The following is a 26,942-nucleotide window of genomic DNA, read 5'->3' on the forward strand; positions in this document are numbered from 1 at the left end:
TGAGAAATATTGGGTCCAGAGAGGGAGAGTGATAGAGGGGGAGAGAGGGATCAGTGACCTCTTAGTGCATATTCCCAACAGTCAGTGAGAAAAGTACATGTCAGGCCCACATGTCCTCTCACTCACTCATGCTATCTCTTTCTCTCTCTGTCAGCAGGGAATGCAGGTCATGTGGAAAAGCATGCCAAGGCCATGCTGAGTGAGAGAGTTTGGTTAAAAGCCATGCATTGGCATCTAATAGTTGCCATGCCCATCGGCGGGGATGGATTTTCCTCATTTTACCGTTGAATACACAAATCAATAGTCACTCTGTATCTATCCATACAGACGGACTTAAAAGGCCCTTTATGGCGTCGTGCAAGCTTGATAACAACGTTACCATTGAGTTGTGATGGGATGATTGAATATCCGGCCTTATTTAGTTGTATGTTATAGCAAATAATTCCATTGTGCACCTTGGCGATATTCTAAATCTTCTGGGACGAAATCTGAGAACGTTGTCTGTTCTCTCCTTGTTGTCTGTACTGCATACTTGACTGTGTTTTCTCTTCATTGTACTTTGCTGAACGGTTGCTTTTCCTGGTGTCTGTGTCTGTAGGACTCTGAGGGAGTGGACATCATGTTGGGAGTGTGTGCAAACGGCCTGCTGATCTACAAAGACCGACTCCGGATAAACCGCTTTGCCTGGCCCAAAATCCTCAAGATTTCCTACAAACGCAGCAACTTCTATATCAAAATCAGGCCGGGAGAGGTACGGAACAGCACCGCCCTCAGAGGAAAACACTAGACATTTCCACATTTTGGAGTTGTCCTTTCGAAAGCCCACTCGAGAGAGCAGCCGTAGGAAGCAGACTCCTTCATTGAGCCAAATACTGACAGTGTTAGCAGATGGTTTGATTGTACAGAGGGAAATACTGACATTTAGATATTTCTTTCTTAACGCCCATTCAAACTAGTGTCTTGGAGGGAGGGGTGGAGGTGGGGGGGTTGGGTCCATATCTCTGTCTTTTGTAGAGCGTATGTTTTCTAACTAAGCTAGTCTCCAGTACCCAGGGGAACTCACGTCTATACTCTGCTTTCCAGACAGAGCAGTTTGAGAGCTCTGTGGGCTTCAAGCTGCCCAACCACCGCGCTGCCAAGAGGGTCTGGAAGGTCTGCGTGGAGAATCACACCTTCTTCAGGTAACAATCACACTGTCAGCATCCACGTCAACGACCCCTACATTTCTGTTGAACTTAATCCTGTTCACCTCTAACTCACTGCATCAGACTTGAAAAGATGTCTGAACTAGGAAGAGCTAGTGTGTTAGGTCCTTTGAAGTCTGTTGTTTTTGAATGATTGCACCATTCGTTAAAATGTTCTGTTCCACCTTTTTAAGTCCATCTACAGGCCCTTTCTAACCTGTTGACTCTGTGAAATGCGTGTCTAAGCTAACACAGACAGTCGGAGCCCATGTCAAACCACAGTGGAGCATGTTAAATTGCATTTCCCCCCACAGTCTGAAGTGTGTACCAACTGGAGTGTGTAATTGGCCAGTCTCTAGGGAGCACTAAGTTCCTCCGAGTCTTCCTGTCCAGTGAAAAGACTGAAGAGATGGAGTGGAGTGGAGCAAGGCCATTGTGCACTTATTTGTTTAAGCAGCTTCTCCGCCCGAGGCCTAAAGCCATGGCCATTATCATGCGCTTAAACTGTCTTCTTAGCGTCCGCTCTGCAGGGATGTATCATTAAGGAAGGAACTGTCCCCCACTGGGGATTAAGAATGAGCAAACATGTAATATCCTTTAGGAAAGCAGAGTCCCTCAGAGCCACTGATAGAGATGTGTCTTTCAACCGTGAAACCCCAACTTCTCCCTCCCAGATCAGCCCGTCCCTTGGGGGTTCATCTGTCTTGACGTCATTTGAAACTCAACGCCCTATGGTTGGAATCACCCCAGCAACACATCACGTTAAATAAATCCCACCTGCTGTGCTTCGCAATGTTTGACAGTTTGTAAGAGGAGTGTCGGCCCATGACAAATTGGAAGCAGATTCGCCATGGAGATCCTCGGCTGTTTAATCGTGCTATGTTGTTCTTGGCACAGATGACAAGGAGGGGAGCCACAGCCTCAACAAATGCAAAGCAAAAAAAATCACTCGCTGCCTTCAACTCAACCACTAATAGCCAAAAGCCCAATAGCACCTCTCTCCTCTGTTATTCAGATTCTCTGTGTGCTAAATCAACTCCTAATAATGACTCTCCTTAAACTGCCATCTGCTTAATGGTCTTGTACACTGATATCAATACCAATGAGGGCTTTAATCGGCCCGGTCATTATCGGGTTTGGGCCAAAGAGCTTGACCGAAGAGCTTGATCAAATAGCGGCTTCTTTTGGACTGTGGCGTGAAGGCATGATGTCATGTTAGACCCAGGCCCTGGCTGTGCTGGGATGGAGAAGTCGTGCCGGGGCTGCTGAGATCATGATGGAATCCACAGAGACCCTTACACACCAGCAGCACGCCCAGGGCCAGCGTGTTTGAATGGGGTTGAAATCAGCACTGGCCTGCACGCCCCTGTGTTTAAACAACAGACCCCCGCCCCAATGTGCCTGTATAAGAGCAGAGAGCAATAGCCTCACTTTATGGACGCCACTGTGGCTAAACCTGACACCACTAGGACGACGCCAGAGACATCTGGACTGAGTGCCTCTCCCCTCTGCTCCAGCCTGCCGGCCCCTCAGGCTGGGCACAGGCCTGTTTGAAGGAACTTCTGCTCTGTAGGTGTGTGTGTGTGTGAGAGAGAGAGAGAGGGGCTCTGCGAAGTGATTTAAGGGGCTCTGCGAAGTGAATGGGGAGAGCTGGACGGGCAGGAAAGCCCTGTCGCCATAGGAGATTAAGGATAGGGGCAGGGAGGTTTGCGACCAGCCCTCCCCCACTCCCACCTCTGTCTCCCGATAATATTTAGTCCCAAACACAGCTGTGACTCAGAGCAGAGCCAGCTAAGGGGAATAAGAGACGGCTAAATGTTCGGCGCCCTTTACAGCTATGTTTACTTACGGTCACTGACCAACAATGAGACTGTTGAATGGATCCCTTATACCTGCGTCTTCATGACTCATCCTTAGCCATCTCTGTGTGTAAATACAGCGGTTATGTTTATCACTTTGGCTTCAGCGGTTGGCCCAGTTTACTGGCATGAAATTAGATTTTTCATTTGGAAGAAAATCTAGTACTCTATCTACTCTCACAGTCTTCCAGTAAACTGAAACACGTTTTGCATACTGCCACTAAACTGGATATGAAAAGGTTTGTTTTCAGAATAGTATTGATCTTATTCTGGTCCTATTCTCGCTCTAGGTTGATGACTCCAGAAGCGCCCACTAAAGCCAAGTTTCTCACGCTGGGCTCCAAGTTCCGATACAGTGGGCGGACCCAGGCCCAGACACGACAGGCCAGCACCCTCATCGACAGGCCGGCACCCTACTTCGAGCGCACCTCCAGCAAGCGTATCTCACGAAGCCTGGATGGAGGTAGGCCGTGGCACTAGACAAACACACACACATTTGGGATGCCGTATTACTATGCCCACTACCTTAAACTATGGGCTCCGCTGAGTCAGTCCATAGCTATCTCTGCAGGAGGAGTGGAGAGTGCTACTCAGTGGAATATGGCCTCTACACCCAGCTTTCACAAGCAGTAAGTCTCTTTGTGACCATCAGGGAGCTCTCATTCAGTCCGCTCAAGGCAAACGCCGTAGGTGGCCGTCACAGAACCACCTCCTACCTCCGGCCTCGCCATCAAAGAGATATTTAGAGAAACTGCTGGGGAAACACTCCAAACCAGAGAGGGAGCGAGGAGGGAGCGTAACAAAGGACCCGCAAGATCAGAGGAAAACCATTACAGTGAGACGTACAAAAAGAAACACAACCCTGTTCAGATGTCTCTGTATGACCGCAATCCTCAACATGCCTCAGCATGCGCTCTGTTTCGTCCCGATCAACCGTTAACGTTTAGCGCACACTACACCATCCTCCTAGTTTGTTCAAACGGTCACGTCTAAAGTGTTTAGAGCGGAGCCAGCGTCCTGTACGGTGTCAGCCAGTGAGTGTGTGTAGCTAGCTGTATGCATTACTTCCTCCCCATCATGGGCATTTGGTTAGATATGGGAAATGGCTCCAACATCTGTTTCCCTTTGTTGGGAATGACTGTGGATGAATCCGGACTCATTCTTCTTGACCAGGGGATTTCAAACGTGTTTCTATGGCTGGACCCGGGCTGTATACGTGACATTGTACATTTACCATGGGAAAGAAACTGTGCCACTAAAGCAATTGCACGCATGAAGGATGTTGTCAGTCCAAGGCCCACGTGAACTATTAGGCCTTTTTTCAACCATGAAAGTATTCTAGAACTTGCTCTGAGCAAAACTTAGTGTCTAGTTGATTTGGGGAATTAGACTGAAATGCAGTAGTACTGGACTGTAGCCTGCAAGCAGGCTGCCGTGAAGATTAAATGTAGGTGATGCTGTAGCTGAAAGCGTTGTAGTAATTAAACCCGGGAATCTAAGCTTGAACATGTACGGTGGTTTCCTGTGACCGAAAGATTAGCGTGTAATATTGACCCATCGGCATTTTGGTTCCCACTACATCAGCACAAATCTAGGAGGAGAGTACTAGCTCGACAAACATGAATCGCCAAATTAATGTTGGTTACTCAATACTCTACGTTGCCGTGAGTAGCCTACAACGATTGGATGAGACGAGGGCTTTTGCCCTTCTTTCTCCCTCTGTCTAGCTTGTAGATCTGAAGGTACTAGGATAACTAAATCAAATATCCCAAATACCCTGAGTGCACCAGGGCCATTCATTACTCTACTCTACTCAGTCCAGCTGTGGGCTAACCTGGCCTGCTCTGGAATCTCCTTTCTTTGCTTCCTTCCCTCCTTTCCACTCTGTATGTAGGTCCTCTCTGAGGAGCCTCTTGGTCGTTCATCGTCAATGCTCTATACTATTAATTCCCTCTAGCCCCTCCGTAGTGGAGGCTATCAAGACAAGAGACGGCGGGAACCATTTGTTCTCCGTCTGGCCAGCTGTGGAGTCTTCTCTGTGCTCTGAATGAGACAAAGATCTGGCCCCTGATTAGGGCCCCCAGACCCAGTAAGCCCCCAGAGCTTTAGAGAGAGTCACAGCTGGTATGGGACCGGGACTGGGATTCTGAACGAGACGGCGCTAGCTGAGGAGAATTTGGTTCTGGTTTCTGGATCAATTATTCTCTCTTCCCCCAACATATGGCACAACAATACAGGGAGTGGCGGCTGTGCTGTGGGTGGCACGTCGGTTACAGATGATAACAGGTTCCATATCACACCGCCTCCATATCAAACCCTCACAACTAAACCTCAAGAATCCATGAACGGACCACTCGGTCTGGTGTCTGTGTCTGTGTGTGTGTGTCTGTGTGTCTGTGTGTCTGTGTGTGTGTGTGTGTGTGTGTGTGTGTGTGTGTGTGTGTGTGTGTGTGTGTGTGTGTGTGTGTGTGTGTGTGTGTGGGCACTGCTAAATCCACTACTGTACACTACTGCTATTCATGACATGTCAATTACTGTAGTTTCACATAGATCTAGCATTTAACCAAAGAACTGATGCTGTGTCATTTTTCTCTGAGCTCTTTTCATCTGAATAGCTATTGGAAGTAGGCCTATACTATACCAAAACAAATAGCCATGTCTGGTATGTACTATGAATCTGTGCAATAATGGTCTTCTCTCCTCCACAAAAGGCAGGGTAAAATAATCTTTCATATGAACCAGATTAAACTGTGCTCTGTGGTTAGAGTGCTCTCTGCTGGCCAGGCGTTGACTTTAGGACTGGGAATTGCCAGGGACCTCATGATATGTATTGTGATTCTCACGATTCTATATGTATTGCGATTTGATACTGTGATTTTATTGCAATTCGATGTTCCAAACATATTGCTCAGCGTATGTCGGCTGCAGAGAGGCGAGAGAGCATGAGAAAATTCGTTTTCATTAGTCTTGGATAAAAAAGGGCTGAAAACATGTTGGGTCTTTATTTTTATTTTATTTTTATAGATGTAGAACAAGCTATAGGATGAAAAATACCAGAGTTTGAGCAGGTTTAGCCAACTAGTGCTAGCTAACGCTACCTAACAAAAAATGATAATGATATTGTGATATGTGACTGTCGATTTTATTTTTTTTTTGAACAAGTTGACATTAGAATTGATGTGCTGAACTGAATATCATTCGGAAGTATGCGTAAATGAATGGAGAATAGAATTGTTATATAAAGCTGTGTGTGTTGTATCCTCTGTGCCCCTCTAGCTCCAGTGATTAACGTGACTGAGGCCCACGAGTCAGCCCCCACCTCTGGAGAGAACGGCAGGGAGCCTGGCCTGGAACTCTCCTCTGATTCCAAGGTGAGAGAGGAGGCAGGGCGATGTTCTCACTCAGTCTCTTCTCTTTCTAGGTAGAATGAGACATCCTGTTGTTGGCTCGGGAATGAATTGTCTGTCTGTTCCTAATCTCATTTGTCTCAAAGAAATGCCCCCAAGGCTTCACTACAGGGGAACTCAATTCATTGTATGTCTACTGTCTAGCTTAGAATAACTAGCCTATTGTTCTGTTCGTTAGATTGTATGTAAACCAACCAGTATAGTGACTTAATCTTTGTATATTTGGTTTTGTCACGTTCCCCGCCCCTCCTCAAAAGATCTACTGTGTAATGTGTTTCTTTGCGTTTTGACTCATCTACTGAACAAACCCCCTCATTCAGCCTAGTAGTCATACAACAGCCGCTGTAGCAGTGTATAGTTTAATTGAATTAGCTGGAGCTATAGGATGCTATTCTGAACTGTCTGCTCCGTGCCCCTGCTAGTTCCTATTCGAAGAGTTTAAGACTGGCTTGACATTTGGTAGCTGTATAAAGGATCTTATTCAGTCTTACAGTGAGTTGGCCATGAAAGCCATGTATTCAGTTCGTTATGTAACCTGTGGTACTGAGCGCAAAGAATTCAGAGGCTCATCTCTTCTGCGATAAAGCCCAGTTCATTGGGCACACTGTCTTAGTTGTACTAGGGGTAATGTATCCCGATAGGACCATGGGACCCCCCCCTCCCCCTTTGCCATTGTGATTATTAATCGAGACTCCACTAACTGGATTTTTGTCCGGCAGATGTTGTCCTGCCATGGCAGGGTAGATGTATGGTTCTCAGGGATTTATCTGGAAGTGAACATGTTGTTAAGAGGACAGAGCTCAAAAGTAATTGAGTTTTGAATTTGTTTTTTGAATGAGAACAACCAGAGTACGACGGTGCTCTAACTCGATCTCAAACACCTTCTTGTTTTTGAGTTTCTTCCCCCCCCCGTTATCTCTTCTGACTTCAGTCTGCGTCTCTGTCCACTAATGATGCCAGCTCTAATCCTGTTGTACAGTTGTAGAATGTGACTGACCTCCCTCACACCCCACCCCCAGCACCACCTGACCTTTGACCCCTGACCTTTTCCCACTGCCCCCTCTCTGTGACCTCTCGTCTGCACCCGTGTCACTCTGCTGCACCCCTGACTTGACATGTCTCACTGACTAATAGTGTGTTTCTCTCTCTCCCCCTCTCCTCTCTTTTCCTGTGCACTCTATCCTGTTACTGTTTTATTTATAATTTCTCACACACATTTATTTTATTTTATGGGTTGTGATTTTGCTTGCGTTTCCCCTACTCGCCCCTCCCTGCATGGTGTCTACATGTGGACTGCTCTCTTTCTCTCTCTGCGGCGGGGAAACGATGGTCCCTCACTGTGCAGTCTATCTTCATGTTCCCCCTGTCCTTCTCCTCCTCCTCCTCAATCTCATCCCTCCCTCCCATCCTGGACACCATCTCTGAGTTGGACGTTCTGTCCGACATCTCGGAGGACGGGGACAGGGACTACCCGGGTATCTGGGACCCTGATTGTACCCAGCAGCAGCATGCAGACAGCTTGGCTGCAGCAGAGCAGTACCATCACCAGCCTCTAGAGGCCTCTCCTCCCCCCTCCCCCCTGGCATGTAGCTCAGAGCCCCAGGAAGGGTCACCTGCCCAGGCCAAGGCTGCCGCTCAATCCAGGCTGGGCTTCTCCCTGCTGGGCATGTTGACGGGCCTGCGCCTGGGCTTCCTTCCCTTCTCTCTGCTGGATGAGGACGGCTACCTCTGCTTTCCCAGTCTGCCCCAGGACTGTGCTGCCTGCTTGGTCCCCGTGGGGTTGCAGCGCTTCCTGCCCCTCTCCTCCACCTCCCTGGTGCCCTCCTTCATGTTCATCTTGGCTGTGCTGCTGTCTGCCTCCCAGTCCCTGGCTCTGGCCTTGCTCCTGGCCCTGCCCCTGGCCTTGTCGCTGTGCTATCTGGAGCCCAAGGAGCCCGCCCCCGTGGCCAGGCTCTGCTCAGACAAAAACACTGACACACACACTTCCCTGCTGCAGGAAGAGCTGTGTGACCAGCTGTGTGACCCTGCTGCCTAAAGACCGCTACGACACTTTACGCCAACGCAGCGACGGCGCGTCGTTCTCTACGTACTTCTACACACTATTTTGTGCGTGTCAAATTTTGGAACAAATCGTATACGACGCTCTGTCACTTTGTTTGCGTAGGGTGTGTAGGGGCCTTAAGTGGCACCATGTCACTACCTCACCTCCGTGTTCTGCACTCCCTCCCTGTTATGTTTCTCTCTCCGTTTTCCTTCTCCAAACCCTTTGATTTTCTGTGTAAAATGACCAAATTGAATTGTAATCTTTCGCCAATCTCCAGAGATCTTAAATTAGAAATCATATTGTACTGGTATTGGCTGCTCTGTCATGAATCCTTTTCGTTAAATGAATAAGAGGAAAAGGATACCGTGTACAACTTTTTAGTGTTGTAAAACGATAAATTCCTGTCATACGTTTGGCTGGAAATGTTGATAAACCGCTAGATGTGTGAATATGTTCAGTATATGTCTGTTATCAAGCTACTTTTGGCCTATAAGGACGTTATTGCAGTGTTTCACTCCCTGCCTCTGTCCTGATCAGTGTTATTAGTCGCCATTTAATATGCCAGAGTTTCTCACAATTTTTTGAAAACAGTAAAAAAACACAAGGTAGAAAATACACAAAGGTAAAATCAGCTCTACACAGAAACGAGACCAGACCGCCGCCCAGTATCCCGGCCAAGGCCAGCATGTGCACCCCCCCCGTCCCCCCGTCGTCTCATTCATGCCTTACTCTCATGTGGGCGGAGCCTGGCTGCTCCTCCCTCAGTCACATGACATCGCACCGTTATGTGGTGCTGCTGGGAATCAGCCTTTCCCATCAGCCATTTCACCTTCTCTTTCTCCCAACAAAAACCATTCCCACTACATGCAGGTAGAGGAGGAGCCTAGCGAAGGGGCGGTGGCCACACCTACTGAGGGCACTGAGGTCTGTGAGGGCGGCGGCCATCTTTGCCGTCGTACTGCACCTTTTAAGATGATCTATAATACCATTTATACAGAGAGATATGGGCAGTGCAGGTGTCAAACTAACATGTCCTTTTCTCCTTGGCACTCATAGATGAAAGTAGATGAGCCAGACTCCTCCCAACAGGTTGATTTGATTGGTTGTTTGATGGTGTATTTGTCTGTAAATCAGCTGGGGTTTTCCACATCCTCTCTGCCTCATTTCGTAGCCTGGGTTTGACTTTTGCTGCAGGAATGTATGCTTTGTTGTTGATATCTTTTTTTTGTGCTGGTGCCACTGATCTGGGATGTATTTGGTGTGTTTTATTTCCAGGGGGAAAAGGAGTACAACACACTGCTGTCCAACCACGCGCCACCAAAGCTGCACATAATACGGTTTAGGACATTGTTCAGGATAGGCTTGCCTTAGCTGCAGCATTCTAAGGGTTAACACCCAAATGAGCTCCACATTGCGAGGACTAAGTGTTCTCTTTGTCCACGTTTTAGTATTAGAGTTGATCCATACACAGCTAAGGTGAAGTGTGGTTTGGAGAGGGTCCGTTCTGGTCTGCCCTGACCACTACTGGACGTCCAGTGTGCTTGTGGCCCTGTCCCCACAGCCTCTGTACTGGAGCTGTCCTGACTGCACAGGTTCTCACCTCTGGCTGCATTTTATTTCCTCATTTAAAATTTTTGCACAAATGCCTCATGTCTTCATTTTTTGATTCCACAGAGCGGAAAGTTGAGAGTGCAGGGGGAAAATATATATGTCAGACATAGCAATTTAATGTTGGAGGTTGGTATGACTATGATGACTATTGGCGCCTAACTAAAGGGAATCAAAGCCCAAGCCTGTGTCCTCTTGGCTCCTGTCCCAGGCTGACTACTCCAGTCTACCTCTCACTCTCAGGCTCTGTGTGTGTGATTGTGTGTGTTTGAACACCAATGCATGATTCTGCATGAGGGATGGGGATTGGGTGCATGTCTGACCCAACAGGGTTTGGTGTTTAGTGGGGTGAGGGTGGCCGCTGATTACCGGCCTATTATTATTATTTTTGAACATATTATTTAGTATTTTCCGGTGATATCCGACTAATATTGTTTCCCTAACCCATTTAGGGATTTTCCTGCTTTGGTTGGCTTGATTTGAGTTTTGAATTTGTAATGGTACAATAACAAACTAAACCTGCCCCCAAAACGTGGAACTGCCATGATGCCTTATGCCATGTAATTACTAGAATGTCTTTTTACGCTATTAAACGTAAATAAACTACACTTTTATTATGACCTTCCCTTACCGAGGTCACGATAGGAGAAATTACCTGGAATAGACTTATGAAGTGTAGATAATGAGAACAGTGTTTCAAACCTTCTGGAGTATGTTGAATGGAAATTAAGAAGAATATGTAAATGTATTTAAAGTGAAGCCACACTCTGACACTTATCACCATGGCAACAGCATGTGCCTTATGCCATGTATAATTTCACACCTGTCGAAATGTGACTACGAGACGCATTTAAAGCTAAATGGTCAAAATTGGTCCCTCTGATTGGGTTCCATTGGCAGTTCCATGTTTTTGTCGTTCACGTTGTAGGCTACTACTGAACTAAAGGGTTAAACTCTTGACAACGCCTCACCTCACTGATGCCCCTCTCTCATCACAACCTTTGATCAGTGTGGATGTTTTCTACATCGTCCAATTCTCTAAAAGGGCTCACAACGAGTTGAAATCGGACTGCTTTTAATTGGATATCGTTATCCGTTAGAGTGAGGTCACGATTGGGACGATGTGTGGCCATTATTTCTTAGTCTCACTAAATACAGTGAAGAAACGGTGCGACTACCAGCCTGTACATTCTGTGGAGTGATAGCGCCTCCTGGTGGCTCATAAGGAAATGCCCTCATTACTTGGAGCTAGGTCTCCTTGGCCAAACTAGGCTCATAATTGTAATATTTGTATTCATATTTACGGATCCCATACAAGTTTGTAATTAAGCCATATGAAAGTTCACATGTTCAAAAATGATGTATTTTATTTATTTATTTGAGCCGACTGTGAGGTAGGAAACAGCGACAAACGCCTATAATTCTGAATGCGGTCACAAATAGTACACCCATACACACACTAAAACTAGCCATACACGGGCAGTCAGTGAGGCTTGGCGTCCATCCTGTTACTGTCATGGTTTCCAGACTAATGTAGCTGTTGTCCATTGTTGTTGTCCCCCCCCCCCATGTTGTCCCCTCTCCTCACCCCCCACCATGGCTATGTGTGGCGTCCTCCTGGCACCACTAGGACCTGGATAAGACTCAGGAGGATGTTTTGAAACATCAGGCTAGCATTAGCGAGTTAAAGCGCAGTTTTATGGAGGCCACCCCTGAGCCGCGTCCCAGTCAGTGGGAAAAGCGCCTCACAGCCAGCCCGGCTACCAGCCTGCGTCTGCAGGCCCAAGGGGTACGTGTCCAGCCGTGTCCTACCGTCAGTCCTCCTGTTCCGCCAGCCTGCCTGCATCTCCTCTACTCTCCTCCCTGTCTCCACCTCTCTCTGATCTGTCTCTAGCCTGCCGGGAGGCCCTGACTCCACCCTCCTTCCCCTGGTTCTGCCTCTCTTGATGTTGTATTATGATGTGAAAGTTGGGACGTAGAAGCAACACCATTCCTCCTCCCTCTCTGTGGTCCTAATTCCACTAACTCAGCAATGCCCCCCCCCCCCCCCCCCCCCACACTGCTATCCCGAACAGATGGGTAGACCACTCTCTAAGAATAACACCTGTCAGTCCTCTACACGTCACTAGAGTACACTGCTCTCTCTCTCCCGCACCTCCCTCTGACTGTTAAGTGGATTTAATGATATTACCCATAATCCCAACTGTCACACGGGGTCCTCTGTGGGCTCCTCTATCTGCCTGTAAATGCCATTCTTCTTTTGTCAGCCAATGGCTGAGCCAGCTCCTCTTCTCCCTCAGCCAATGGCTGGCTGAGTTTATCTCGTTACTGTTGCTGTTATGAACGGTCAGCTTCCGATCGGATTAGTTCTCTGGCTGACTGTCCACATCTTAAGCACTCTGATCTCTTGTGTTTCTGTCCTGAGCCGTAGATGCATGTTATGTCAGACTGCACCACCCAATGTTCTTCCGCTCTTTTGTTTTTCTGCGCTCCTCAAGTTTTGCCCTGCCTATTATGTTTGATGGTGCACAGAGTAAGCGGTTTTATTTGCCCACTGTTATTGTGACTTTCCCAGAGCTGTCCAAAGTGTGCTTTTCTTTCTTTGAGCTGCAACTTTCACTGCCGAATTTCACAACTCTGTGCGTACTGTCTTTCACGTACACTTGTGTGTCGGTGTAACCGCTCCTCCTCCTTTCAGCTGGACAAGCCTGACTTTTGAGTTCCTACTTCAAGTGGCTCCTCTTGTGATTTTCCCACCCTGTGTTTCAGACCTGTATTTGGCTGTGTTGAGTGGTGTACTGCATGCCTGCCTCTCACTCGTCACTCTTGTCACTCTCTACTGCTGACAAGCAGGTGATAGTGTTCACACACAGGCCTTGGGTCTGGTCCTGGACCTGTGTGATAAACCGAGTGTGTGTGTGTGTGTGTGTGTGTTGTCTGTGTTACCGACGTGTGCTGCCTCATTCCTAGAACGCACACCTCCACCACCCCCGTCTCAAAACTGCACTCAATCACTCTGCTCGATCACTCAGCCACTGTATAGTTTTAAGGTCACTTCTATATCTTCTGTTTTGTTGCATTGTGTGTGTAGACTAGCTTGTGAATGTGACGACTCTTCTTCTCTTCTCTCCAGTAATGTCTGTCCTTCCTCTAACTCTTACATCTTTGCTTTGTCATTCTCTAACCTGTGTAGAGCTTGGAAGAGGAAATGACCTCCATTTTATTCAGTAAATTTGCCTGCGAGTCTGGTCTGGTTGATCCCGGCTGCACTACCACTAGGCGAGCAGCAGAGGGCGCTGTAGTCACTGCGTCTGGCCCTCTGGTCTCAGCTCTACTCACTACCGAGGTGCTCCTCAGTACAGATGAATCAAAAACAACAAAACATCAGGTCGCTATCCATGCGACAACTAATGTATTGTCCCATGGTGCATCTCTCTAACTCTGCCACACCAAGTTCATGACCAGTCCAGACTACCACACACAATCAAAGTAGTATCACCTATTATGGTGACTAGTTGTGTTGGCTTGGCAGTGCACAATATAATGCAAATAGAGTATATGCAGATGACTTACTCATTTTGCACACACGCTGTAAGAGATTATAGAGCAAACAAGGCTGGCCATAAACTTTGGCATGAATATTTTCTTGTCATTCCATACGCTTCTGTCAATTGCCATTTCTTTCTTTGAATTGTTGTGTTCTGTCTCATTTGAGTGGACAGTGTTACTAAATGTGTTTATATGCTATAGAACTGTTAAAGGTTCCCTTCCTACAGATGGGTAGTGAGGTGGTTATGTTTTGTGCATGTGAGAGAGAGACAGTCTCTCCTAACCCGGAGAACCTGTACAGTGCTATGGTAACCGTAGTGATTCCTGATGTCATGCTGATGTGTGTGAGTGACCGCTGCCTGTTGGTTGCCTTTACGTTCCACAGAGATGCCCCCCATCCAGAACACAGGAGTCTCTCCCTGACCTCACGGTGGACACGGTCGCCAAGGTGGTCCTCCTCCCCCCCCCTGCCCCTCCTGTTAGATGGGCCCTCTCCCATCTAACACCGCCCCTGCCCCTCCTCCATCTCCCCCCACACATATACTTAACTTCCAGCTCATCTCTCCTTTTTCATTTCAGCCATCTCTTCTTCCAGCCATCCATCTCTCTATTTCTCTCTCCTTTTTCTGGTTGCTGTTACGCTGCTCGTTCTCCATCTGTTGCCATTTCCATCCGTCCTTATATTCGTTGCGTTGCCTTTTTTTCAGTTGGTGGTGTCGTTGTTCTTTGTTGGGTTGTGTGGTCATCTTTTACGTCTTTGTTGTTCTCTCTCCATCCCGTTTGTTGTTTTTGTTCTCTGGTGTAGAGTGCAGATGATAAACAGAAATCCGGCGAGGCGGCATGGCAGGCAGCAGAGGTTGAGATAGAAGAGACGGTAGTTGTCGAGGAGATCAGGGTGGCCCCCAAAGGCTCCGTCACCGTCACCACCCCTGAGGTGATCACCCCCGTCGCCGTGGAGACTGAGGTCAAGAAGCCCAAGGAGGAAGTTAAGGAGGAGCAGAAGAGGCCTGTGAGCGTGTCCTCGGACAGTGAGGAGGAGGAGGAGGAGGCGGGGGAGTACCATCCGCAAGTCACCGTCAGCGCCTCAGTGGACCAGATCAAAGAAGAGCCCGAGGAAGAAGAAGAAGAGGAGGAGGAGGAACAGCAAGTCAATGAAGAGCCAGTTGCAGAACCAGAACCATTCCCAGAGCCAGTGGTCGAGGTAAAGGCCCAGCCTGTCCCTGCAGTAGTGGAAGAAACCTCCGCGACAGAACCACAACTAGCCCCTGTGGCGGAGGAGAGCCCCGAGGACATCCTGGTTACCCCTGACGAGGCCCCTAACGGGCATGCCGAGTCCCCTGAGGGCCATCCCGGCCCCGTGGCCCTGGAAGAGGAGGAGGAGGAGGAGCCCAGAGTCAATGGGGACGCGTCTCACTCCGAGACAGAGCGCCTCCCCCAGGTTATTTGTTGCTCTGAGGTAAATTAATGGCTGCCGTCTCCCAGACCTGCGTAGTGCAGAGCACGGCCCGTCGCCTAGCCTACTGCTGCATACTACGCACTTCTGACCACCACTCACCTACCTACCTACCTACTACATACCTAGCTACCTACCTACCTTCATATTGTACCTGCCTGCTGCTTCTCTACGCTGTCTGTCCGTGCTTCTGTCGCTCAGCACCTGAGCGCCACAGCAACGGAAGGCTGAAGTCCTTTCACCTGCACAGCGGTCGCTTGGGCTAATTTTTGCTAAAGGAAGTTAAATGATAAGTGATAATCGTAAGAAGTAATGTCTAACATCCCCCAAGCAGCACCTTCCGTTGTGCATCTGTGCCAAATCTCTGCCCTACTCTACTGTGGATCTGTCCCCCAGACTACTTCACTGTAATCATCGCCACCTCTCAGTCCACCACGTTTCTGTTGGTGTTTTGTTTTTACTTTACATTATACATACTGTGAGCACGTATACATACATATACACTGTACATATGTGTGTGTCGGCCCTGGTCCCTGTGTTTGTGAACGCACTGGCAGAGATGGCGCTGAGAATTGCGTAGGAGTGGAGGCATTGTTGTGCAATGTGTGTGTGTGTTACAGCATGTGAAGTGTGTCCCCTTGCCTGTATTGGGTCTTTATTTGGTTAAGTTCTTGGTTGAGATGAGTCACTGGCATTAATTGGGTTTTTGTCTCTGCCGTGACGGTCTTCAAGGACTCGTCCTCCCAACCACTTACTTAAATGTCACGCCGTTCATTTGTGGGAAAGTCAATGCATGTCTGTATCGTGCTGTGCTGTTGGTCGCCTGTGGCAAAGATCAAAGCAAAAATGCATTGTACCGTTACATCAGAGTTCCAAAAACCTCTATTATTTGCTTCGTTTGCTTCATCTTGCATTTTCAGTTGGTAACTTTGCTTGCATGCGCTTGGTTGCATGGTTACGCCAAAGACATTGTCGTTTATAGTTCTGTGCATTTTTGTAACGTTCATTTGCAGCCCGTGCGTGAGTTCTGTTCCTACTTCTTTAGAGGTTGTGCTGTGTTTGCCTTTGCCCTTGGTATATGAGAAGTGTGGGTCTCTGTCGTGACTCTCTCCCCCCCCCCCCAGCCACCCGTGGTGAAGACCGAGATGGTGACCATCTCAGACACGTTTGCGGCCCAGAAGACCGAGATTGCCACTAAGGAGGTTCCCATCGTGCACACCGAGACAAAGACCATCACGTACGAGGCTGCACAGGTAGGCTACCACTAAACGGCTAGTGTTTTGACGGGTGATATGACTCTCTAACTGGCTCCGTGTGTGTTCTCCAGCTGGACGGCAGCGGAGACGGCGAACCAGGCGTTCTCATGACGGCCCAAACCATTACCTCGGAGTCACTGTGCACCACCACCACCACACACATCACCAAGGTAACTACACGTCACCACAGTGACCCCACGCGTCACCATGGTAACCTCACAGCCGCACACTTCGCTGTAGCAGCCGCACACTTCGCCATGGCAACCACACACTTTGTCATGGTAACCTCAAAGCCACATCCATCAGCAAGGTAACAGCCCAGCTCTCCCTGGTCTATTGTGTAAACACCATGGTATGTAGACTGTGGACTCTGTGGCAGGGAGGATTGGATTCCCATCTGGCAGCATTATTCTGTGTAATCTGTGTGCAAATGTAGAGCAGCCTGCTCTGTAGTCTGTTGTGTTGATGCTTGGGGCTGTGACTGGCACCTACCCAGCCCAGGCAGAATTCCTCTGTTGTGACTTGGTGCAGACTCATAGATGCCAAACCCCAGGCCAAGTTTGTGTGCCGCACCTGGCTTCAACAGACCCCAAACATCAGTGGACAGTGTTGCTAGCAGACTGCTGAAGAATTCTGATTTTCCTCTACTCCGATGTGCCCTTATGTAAGGGTGCCTTACATAAGGGCATATCGACAAATGTTTACCTAGTCAGCTCGGGGATTCGAACCAGCAACCTTTCAGTTACTTGCCCAATGCCCTTAATCGCTAGGCTACCTTGCTGCCCATTCAAGTCTTACCTTAACATTATAATTATTTCACAATACTGACGATGGATCAGCTCTTAGAGATATATGTTGAGGCAGTTTATTCTAATGCTTAGATTATCCTCTGCACTAAATCAAATATTGGCCACTTTGTGCATGTTAGGCCTACACATCATGAAATTGAGAAAAATTACAGACAGTAGCCTACAATTAGCTAAATAGAACTCAATTGATTGAACATGAAATGTTTTTCAATATTATTGAAATACAGTACCAGTCAAAAGTTTGGACACCTACTCATTCTGGGTTATTCTTTATTTTTACTTTTTTCTACATTGTAGAATATTAGTGAGGACATCAAAACTATGAAATAACTAAAAAAGGGTTAAACAAATCCAAATATATTTTAGATTCTTCGAAGTACCCACCCTTTGCCTTGATATAGGCCTTATGTAGCCTATACTGTATATATATTTTAATGCAGTCATCTCCGTTTTAATTTGAAGCATTTTTACCCTTTGCTTGTTGGTAACAATTGCAAAGACTTTGATAACTTTGTATTTATAGTAAACTTCGTTCTGAAGTTATCAGCAGCCACAGAGAGAGAGAGAGAGAGAGATATATAAACATCTTGATTATATGTTTAGAAGAGATCTTCTATGTTTAAAGTGGCGCGGAAGGGCAAAAAAATCATTTAACAAGGCACTTAGCTGTTCTGGTTTGAGGCAGTCGGTAAATAACAAGCATTTTCAAGTGCAACTTTAGTAACGAGGGTTTTGGGAAACAGTTCTGAGATTTAACGATGCTCCTACAATGGTTCTAATGATGAACTTAGCCTTAAGATGCTTTTGGGAAACCTGGGCCTGAAGGATTTGTTGTTTTACTCGTACAGTATGTCTGTGCACTTATCCTGAACACCTGTCTGTTTGCAGACATTAAAAGGCGGTCTCTCAGAAACCAGGATCGAGAAGCGCATTGTCATCACTGGAGACTCAGACATCGACCACGATCAGGTGAGCGTCAGTCAGTCACACCAATCAGACACGTCCTCTGGTGGGAACCAATTACACAGTACACCACAACAGCTTGTATTACTGAATGGAAGATGTCGGCTTATTACACTTCTGTCAAAAGAAATTCCAACATTTTATACTTCTGGAAATATGATATGAGAATGTACCATACTACTGACTGAGGTCAAGCGCTCATATGTTCAGTTAAGTGGTGTATCTAAGAGAATATATTATTGGCCATTTTTAGCAAGAATGAGAATTCAATGTGGTGGCCCAGTATCTCTGGTGTCTGCTCCTTTAGACTAGAAATGGCAATAAGAAGAGGACTTAAGTGTTTTCAATCAATGTCTCAGCTGAAAGAGATGCATCGATCCCTGTCAAAAGACCTCGCTCTCTGATTTAAAGTGGCAAGAGTCTTTTACCTCCGTATGAGAGCTCATCTCGTCATTAAGCCAAAGAGTACAGCAGACCGATACACTCCACACAAAGAGGTCCCTAAAGAACTCACCGAAATTCACGACAACATATGTTTCCACAGTAGAAGTTCTTCCCAAACCCCAAAGGCACAAGCATGGGCAGATGTCCAAGCCATGCTTTCCATTCCCCCTCCCATCCTTTGTCTTCATTTTATGTTTTGCTGTTTTTTGTTGTTGTTGTCACTGCTGCATTTCTCATCTGTATCCATAGCGCCTCCATTTTGTTTGTTTTCTTTCTGTTCCTTTGTTCCTCTTTATTTCCGTTAATGCCATCGTCTCCCTTTCCTTTTGGGTGTGTTGTTGCCGTGGCATGTTGCCACCCCGGGTAGGCCTTGGCCCAGGCTATAAAGGAAGCCAAAGAGCAGCACCCTGACATGTCAGTGACTCGGGTGGTGGTCCACAAAGAGACAGAGCTGGCAGAGGAGGGCGAGGACTGAGGCGCCAGGTAAGGAACAGAAGCCACCAGGAGGCCCAGGGGTGTGGTGATTAGGGGGGTTATAGGGTTAAGTGGTAAAGGTTAGTCCCTCTCTGCTAGGATTCTACAGTGGCCCTTCTAGCCCAAACCGACAGCACATCACAGGCATCAGCCGGAAATAAGTCCCCCACAGGGTGGAACTGACTGTCTCCTTGTCTTTTTCTTTGAGTTCTCCATCTTTTCTCTTAACTCCCCGTTTGCTCTGTCTGCACTTATGACTGAGCTATTTTTGGATGAATTGTAAAGTTCATACAAAATGTCAGCAAACCAAACATCTGCAGATGTGTCACTTTTTCTGGTCAAAATGTTTTGTTTCACCGGCTTTACTAACCTCGTGACGTTACTATCTGTATTCTAACATGCACAGTACTGGCAGACTGTGGACGCACACTCTCCACCAGACAGATGACCCCTCATACACACAGGAAGAGCAGATTAATGACAATGGTAATTAATTGGTGTAATGGAGGAGAAGAGAACAAATATTCCCTGTAGGTTGCTAGCGTGAAAGCCCTTCACAATAGCTCTTTCAACAGTCACTCGACCTTGTCAACCCCTGAAGTTGGAACCATTCCAATCCATTGAAGTCTCATGAAGCTTGGATCAAGCCCAGAGAATTGTCTTGAATACACCTCAGTCATAAATCAGTATCTATGGGCCCATCAAATAGGAGCCAGAAATGGATTCACACGATAGGATCAAATGTACCCACAGCAAGGCAGAGGCTCATAGACAATTGTTAAATATAGTCGATTCAGGGGTGCTTGGTGGATAATATTCCTTGATTACTTTGGTATTACTCTGTCCAACCAACTCATTGCTCTGCCTACACCCTGCCCATTTAGCGGTATGTCCATTGGTCGTTTGCTCAGACCGGTAATGGCAGTCGCCCGATGCACAGGAACTTGTTTACAGTTAAGCTATTGCTTAAAATCCATATCCATGCAGAGCCTGCTCTGTACTTCAGCAATACAATGTGCTAAATGTATTTCCACCACTTCAGAGGAGGACCCGATAGACCTCCGGCCTGAGCCAGCCCTTCCCACTTGTTAGTTCTGTCATCCTCTCCAGTTATGAATTGTGGGGGAAATAAGCATGACTGCAGCGGCTGCTGAGAATAGAACGACGCTTTGATTGGTGTAGCAGCGTATTTACCCTTCAGTGAGAATTTTGTGGTCGCTCTTGTCAGATCATCAAGTGCTTTTGTCTTGTCTACCTACAGAGCCTTCAGAAAGTATTCACACCCCTTGACTTTGTGTTACAAAGTGGGATGAAATAGTTTTTTATTTTTTTATTTTTTTTTACTATTTACACAAAATACTCTGTCAAAGTGGACAAAAAAACTTGATTCAACCAAAGTATTCAACCCCTGAGTCAATACATTTTAGAATGATCTTTGGCAGCGATTACAGCTGCGTTTTTCTGAGTAAGTCTCTAAGAGCTTTGCCCACTTGAATTGTGCAACATTTGCCCATTTATTATTTTCAAAATTCTTCAAGCTCTGTCAAATCAGTTGTTGATCATTGCTAGACAACCATTTCCAGGTCTTGCCATAGATTTTCAAGCAGATTTAAGTCAAAACTGTAACTCAGCCACTCAGGAACATTCACTGTCTTCTTGGTATAAGCAACTCCAGTGTAGATTTGGCCTTATGTTTTAGGTTATTGTCCTGCTCCTAGTGTCTGGTGGAAAGCAGACTGAACCAGATTTTCCTGTAAGATTTTGCCTGTGCTTAGCTCCATTCCATATGGGTTTTTTATCCTGAAAAACTCCTCCGTTCTTAACGATCACAAGCATACCCATAACATGATGCAGCCACCACTATGCTTGAAAATATAGAGTGGTACTCAGTAATGTGTTATTGGATTTGCCCTTAACATAACACTTTGTATTCAGGACAAAAGGTTAATTGCTTTGCCATATGTTTTGCAGTATTACTTTATTGCCTTTTTGCAAACTGGATGCATGTTTTGGAATATTTGTATTCTGTACAGGCTTCCTTCTTTTCACTCTGTCAATTAGGTTAGTATTGTGGAGTAACTACAATGTTGTTGATCCATCCTCAGTTTCTCCTATCACAGCCATTAAACTCTAACTGTTTTAAAGTCACCATTGTTCTCATGGTGAAATCAATGAGCAGTTTCCTTCCTCTCCGACAACTGAGTTAGGAAGGATGCCTGTATCTTTATAGTGACTGGATGTATTGATACACCATCCAAAGTGTAATTAATAATGTCACCATGCTCAAAGGGATATTCCACATCTGCTTTTTGTATTTTTTTCTCCTCTACCAAATGGTGCCTGTCTTTGTGAGGCATTGGAAAACCTCCCTGGTCTTTGTGGTTAAATCTGTGTTTCGAATGCACTGGTCGACTGATGGTCTTTACAGATAATTGTATGTGTGGGGTACAGAGATGAGGTAGTCATTCACAAATCATGTTAAACACTTATTGCACACAGGGTGAGTCCATCCAACTTGTGTGACATGCTAAGAAAATCTTTACTCTTGAACCTATTTAAGCTTGCCATAACAAAGGGGCTGAATACTTACTGACTCAAGACATTTCAGAAAAAACGTAATTCCATTTTGACATTGTGTAGGCCGGTGACAAAAAAAGTTAATTGAATCCATTTTAAATTCAGGCTGTAACACAACAACATGAGGAAAAAGTCGAGGGGTGTGAATACTTTCTGAAGGAACTATACCTGGTAGGACGTGAGAGATGCCTTGCTCATCAAAAGACTTTGAAGCAGACGCTGGAGTACTACCTGGTTTTGGGTTTGCGTTAGGGACATGGTGTCTTTTAATCCCATTCGGCTAGTATGTAATGAGAATCCAATTTCTGCTGTATTAGCTCTTTAGCTCAAGGCGATTCAGCCACTTTCGCCGAAGCAGATTAAATCTTCCTAATTCAATTAGAAGAGCAAAAAATTGCAGATATGATCAACTGTATAATGCACTGTTAATCAGTGCAAGGCAGTTGCATTACCATACCAAGTTATTTTAGGTGATTTTGATTAAATTTCTAGACACGTTGGACCTTATCTGTAAAATTACTCCAGTTGGTGGTACTCAACACTCCTTCATGTTGAATAGAATATTCAGTCCTTCAATTCTTTCTCTTTCGCAGAGCTGAGAGCGTGTGAAGTTCATACTTGGATGTTTGAGAACCTCCTGTCATCTCCCAAACCGAGAGTCAACCTGGTGGGAGGACTGTCGGACAACCCCGAGGCTGAACTCCTGTGTTTCATTGCACATGTTCCTTTTTTTTATCACTCAGAAGAAAACCACTTAGCTAACATTTGTAGCGTGTTTCAATTGTTTTGTGCTTTTTGCAAAAATAAGAAAAAAATTCTGCCATTATTAGAACCAGACAGGATTTATCAAGTGGTCATTTTTATTGTTGAGTAGTATTCACATTCCTAGTATGTACAGACGGGTAATGTTATGAGAAAGTCATTTCAATATCTATCTTCCTGTATTCATGCAGTTGCAGGTGGACAGGTATTAAGACTAAGTGGGTATATTAGCTTTGGGCCTGGTCTTGTTCCATGTGGTCTTAGAGTCAAATGTTTATCTGTTTTTGGGAAAAAGGAGGAACAGCAAATTGTATTTAATTGGGTGAGTTTCCAAGGGACTAGCAAAGGACGGAGCACTGTGTTATTTTGTACATTGCACTACAGTGCCAACACATGTTCTGCTCTATGCAGTCATAACAAAAACATTCCATTAAAGGGCAGGTGCTTTTCCTGTACCTCCCTCAGAAAAACCACAACAAAATTTACATTTTAAAACATGAAACACTTAGGCAGCTTGGAAACTTTTGCTTTTCCATAACTTTCTGGCATCATTAATCAGAAATATATTTGTAGAAACATATATTTTTTGCTATCTTTTAAACTTTTTTTGTCAATCAGTGAACTGATTTAGATGTTGAGGTGTTTTTTTTTTTGCCCCTTAAATATTTTTAATATTTCAGAGGTTTTTTGAGAACTACAAGAAATAAACAAAATTGCCACTATGTTTATCTTTTACCTGTAGATAAAGAAGATGGCTGTCCTTAGCTCTCTCTGCAATCTGACCAACCTCACCAAACCCAATGACGGTGTCAATTTGCTATTTGGGCCCAGTGTATAGCAAATAATCTTAGATTTTTAGCAGCTTTAAAATGTTGTCTCCCCCACAGCCACCCCACCCTCTGTGTAACACTGTTGAAATAAAATGTTGTTATTCTCTGATTGGATGAGTTTGGTTCCTTTTTACCAGTGTTAGGGAGTAGTGAACTACATGTAGTCCAACTAGTAATTGAACTACATTTTTCAGTAGCTTGGTGGTAGTTGAACTAAATTCAAATCTAGTTAGTGTTTTCAGTAGTTAATTACTTTTTTTGCAATGTAGCTAACTACTGGAACTACACACTAGAAAATATGCACTGTACAAAAAGAAAAGTTGTTTAGACAGTAACTTATTGGCAGCCAGTTTCCTATAAGCTACTGTAAAATAAAAAGGAACAGTTTTACCGTACTGTATTTTATGGTATCTAATACTGTTACTGTATTTGATTTACCGTACTAATAATGCTACTGTAAACCGCCTCTTACTGTAAAGGCTTATTTGCATATTTTCCAGAGTGCCTTGTCTTTCGAATGAATTGTAGAGTTACCACCCATGACTGTATTTGTTAGTGACAGAGACATGGTTGTTGCATTCAATGTTCAGTCTTTTGTCCTTCACCAGGTAAGATCCTAAGTGAATATGTTATCATAAAAATGTCATTCTTTAATACAATACATGGGAAGTCTATGGGTATCTGCTAGCATGCTAGCAACTTCCTTAAAACTACACGCAGAGACATGAAAATGGTATCCACAAGTTAATCTGACTCTGGGGAAGTACCTCAGTACCAAAACACTGAAGTATCCCTTTAACAAAAGCTTATTGTGGACTTCTCAGTTTCTTAACCTTTTCAACCATAAGGAAATATTCTGAAAATAACTTGAACCATTCTTAGAAAGGTAACACTATAATTGCAGCAATAAAAAATGCACTTTGTCTCTGTATTACAACACCTTGTTAACCGTAATTTGGAATTCCATATTGGTTGTTGCTTCACTCCATGGCTTAGCTCGTGTTTTATCCATGATCTGGTGGTGTATAGTCCTCAGTCCTTGTATTCAGCATCTCCATCCACTGTACTCTCACTGTGACACTGTTCTGTTTGCATATTAGTTCTCAGAGGGCTGTACTGTACCCAGCAGGGCAATATCCAGCGTTGGGCCATCCACAGTTCCCCTTCTTAGGTGTACATTCTCCCCCCAGCCCGTCGTCTCTGCCTGGGTGATGTGGTTCTGTTGCGCTGCCTGGATGCCATGTCCCTGGGGTAAGGTGCTGCAGACAACTCTGCCTCTACTGAGATAAAGAAAGAATATAGTCGTTCTGTCTCTCTGTGTGTGTGGTCAAATCTTCTCTGTCTACAGCCAGCAGGGTTTGAAAGCTGTGAGGTCTGAGCCCAGCTGAGAGGCAGAGCTCCATCAGTAATACTATCAATAATGAAGAAGTTGAGAAAATAATGACCAGTGACAAAGCCTTCAGGCCAGCTCCACACTAAGAAGCTTTCCAATGACTGTTACGGTTCTCTCAGACAGGGTGAACTATTCTCAAAATTGTGTTGTTTAAAAAATAAAAATAAATGTTAAGTAGTCCTTTTTCTATGCTAATGCAGCTGTAATATGCATGTCAAATCATACCAGGTTTACACGGGCTAGTTGTCCTATAGCAATATGCTACAAGTAGTATGTTACAGACAAGTAAGAAGTTATAGATATTGACAATGTTTGTCTCATCTAATTGTATATTGTCAAAAAATCACTAATTTGTTAGCTGTTATGACAGACAAAGCAGAGTGCAGTTAAATTACCTTCCTTCAGCTTCCAATTCAGGTAAACCATGATCTGTATCAACAGCAGAGTGACAGGCAGGAAGACCCCAACCCACAGCAGCCATCCGGGGACCTCCCTGAGAAACAACACCAAGCTGGACATACTGATGGTGGTAACTGGTGAGACTGAGGCCTTTGGCTCTGTGACACTGCTGTAGTAATACCACTGGTGATTTGGACTTTGTGCGGTTGTTTAAACAACCCTGTGATTACTAAGTGGATTTACTGCTGCCTAGTTAATAGTTTACCCAGCCGGTCTGGATTGGGGGCCAATCCAGACCTGTGCTAGGGGGCCAATCCAGACGTGAGCCCCTGTTACTCTGTTCTGACATCATAAACATACAGAGCCTCCGTCACTTTGCATAGTTATCATTTCTCTGAGATGGTATGGGGTTTGATGGGAACATCTCGTCTGTTGAAGCAGATATTTGAGAGATTTGAATTGGCCAAACAGAGATTTTGAGTGAAGCTGTTGAAAGGTTATCTGTGTGAATGTCTATTGAATGGTTTGTTTAGTTTAGCATTATTGTGACATAAAATAGATTTGACTGGGCTGTTATACTGACCTCTGAATGGATGGTTGTGGAAGTCTACACTTAATCAGAATACAATCGAAATCTGAATTGATCAAATCATTGCTATCTGTCTTACAAGACGCCCTGAGGTATTTCAGTTTGTTCGATTATAGGGTTTATAAGACTTACTTATTATGAACAGGCGACGTTCCTCAACTTTCATTATTGACACGATAAGCACCGTTTCCTTCGAAACAGGCTTTACTCTCAACTGCGATAGTTCAGCTATCGAATACTGTCAATGTGCATTGTGTGTTTCTTGAATAAGCATGACTGAAAGTTCCCTGCTATGATTACAGAAGAGATTTACAACACTTAATGAGCAACTCTCAACCCAATCCAAGGGATTGCGTTTCATTTTCAAGGGTTCGAGATTATAACCAAATGTTCTGTTTAGAAAAAAGTCAGTTGGCTCCTTCGTCTGGCCTAGTAATGTTAATTTGTTTGCCATTCAAGGTAAGGTTATTCTAATGAGCCATTGGGATACTACGATTAAAAAGCCATTTTCTCAATCGTCTCAGTCAGGCCATTTCTGAAGCTTTCTCCTGTTTTTGTAGTTTCTTAGTGCCTTGTTCATTTGCATACTGTGGTATTTGAGAAATCCATAAAATAAATCTTTGATCTGCCACAGTTTTGTCTAATCAATCCCTCGGCCCTAGAAACTACCATCACTGTCTCAGCCATCAAATGGTGAGAGAGCCACAGCTCCAAAGAGAGAGCGCGCGAGAGACCGAGAGAGAGCTGTGTGTGAAATCCAACTACCTTCATAATGGAATCTGCCGCGTGTCTCTTACTTTGGCTACTCAGCCCTACTACTTCACTGGATTTAGTCACGACTGACATTTTCCACAGCTTGCTCGCGTCCCATTACATAAGCACACTAACTGGGGTTTTGAGTGGGTATCGTCGCTCTCTTGTTCGTGAGGGTTCATAGGCTTAAGTCGTGTGTTTTAGGCTGGGTTTTGAAAGAGAGTAAGGGCCAGGGTGTGCTGTTTTTATATAAATATTCTTCTAGGCCTCCACGGTGCTCTATAGTTCATAAGAATACAGTGCCACAAACTCGAATTTTGATTTGAGTCTACTAACATGTCATTACGATTAATCAGTGATTCAAAACCCAACAAAGTGTCGCAAGCGCTAAAAATAGCTCAACAGTCAGTCTATTTAAAATATAGACTATTAATGATGGAGATGAAAAGTTCAAACGCTGCCACAAAACAGAAGCAACTCATCAGAGCACGTAATTACCTAGCCCCAACCCAGAGCAGACGTATTTAATTAGGCTGTCATGTTTAGACTTCCTCAGACTTTAGTAGCTACTAAACCATGATTGATCTTC

General features: G+C 45.3%; 1 protein-coding gene and 1 long non-coding RNA gene across 28 annotated transcripts in view; one reads left to right on the forward strand and one right to left on the reverse strand.

Annotated features, from left to right (window-relative positions):
- LOC139583012 (protein 4.1-like) overlaps positions 1–23,328 on the forward strand; it is a 97,503-nt gene extending 74,175 nt beyond the window's left edge. For 4 of the 27 annotated variants that reach the window (XM_071413644.1, XM_071413627.1, XM_071413626.1 and 1 more), the window contains 15 exons: positions 599–751; positions 1,084–1,181; positions 3,334–3,506; positions 6,320–6,414; positions 9,365–9,418; positions 9,551–9,583; positions 11,733–11,891; positions 13,296–13,490; positions 14,037–14,099; positions 14,457–15,107; positions 16,229–16,357; positions 16,432–16,530; positions 18,058–18,138; positions 18,944–19,059; positions 22,221–23,328. In XM_071413644.1, the coding sequence (XP_071269745.1) occupies positions 599–751; positions 1,084–1,181; positions 3,334–3,506; positions 6,320–6,414; positions 9,365–9,418; positions 9,551–9,583; positions 11,733–11,891; positions 13,296–13,490; positions 14,037–14,099; positions 14,457–15,107; positions 16,229–16,357; positions 16,432–16,530; positions 18,058–18,138; positions 18,944–19,051 (2,091 nt within the window). In that variant the 3' untranslated portion in view covers positions 19,052–19,059; positions 22,221–23,328. Of the gene's footprint in view, positions 1–598; positions 752–1,083; positions 1,182–3,333; positions 3,507–6,319; positions 6,415–7,795; positions 9,419–9,550; positions 9,584–10,168; positions 10,232–11,732; positions 11,892–13,295; positions 13,491–14,036; positions 14,100–14,456; positions 15,108–16,228; positions 16,358–16,431; positions 16,531–18,057; positions 18,139–18,943; positions 19,060–22,220 lie in introns of those variants that run through there. The other 23 variants (XM_071413629.1, XM_071413632.1, XM_071413641.1 and 20 more) reach the window with 23 other exon arrangements.
- LOC139583017 (uncharacterized) lies at positions 22,470–25,202 on the reverse strand. Its single transcript, XR_011676469.1, has 2 exons — positions 25,008–25,202; positions 22,470–24,499 (listed from the first exon to the last, which is right to left on the reverse strand). It is a non-coding gene; the product is annotated as an uncharacterized lncRNA (long non-coding RNA).
- Positions 25,203–26,942: the final 1,740 nt, after the last annotated feature.

This window comes from Salvelinus alpinus, chromosome 8 (genome assembly GCF_045679555.1).
Source record: "Salvelinus alpinus chromosome 8, SLU_Salpinus.1, whole genome shotgun sequence".
Lineage (NCBI taxonomy): Eukaryota > Metazoa > Chordata > Actinopteri > Salmoniformes > Salmonidae > Salvelinus > Salvelinus alpinus.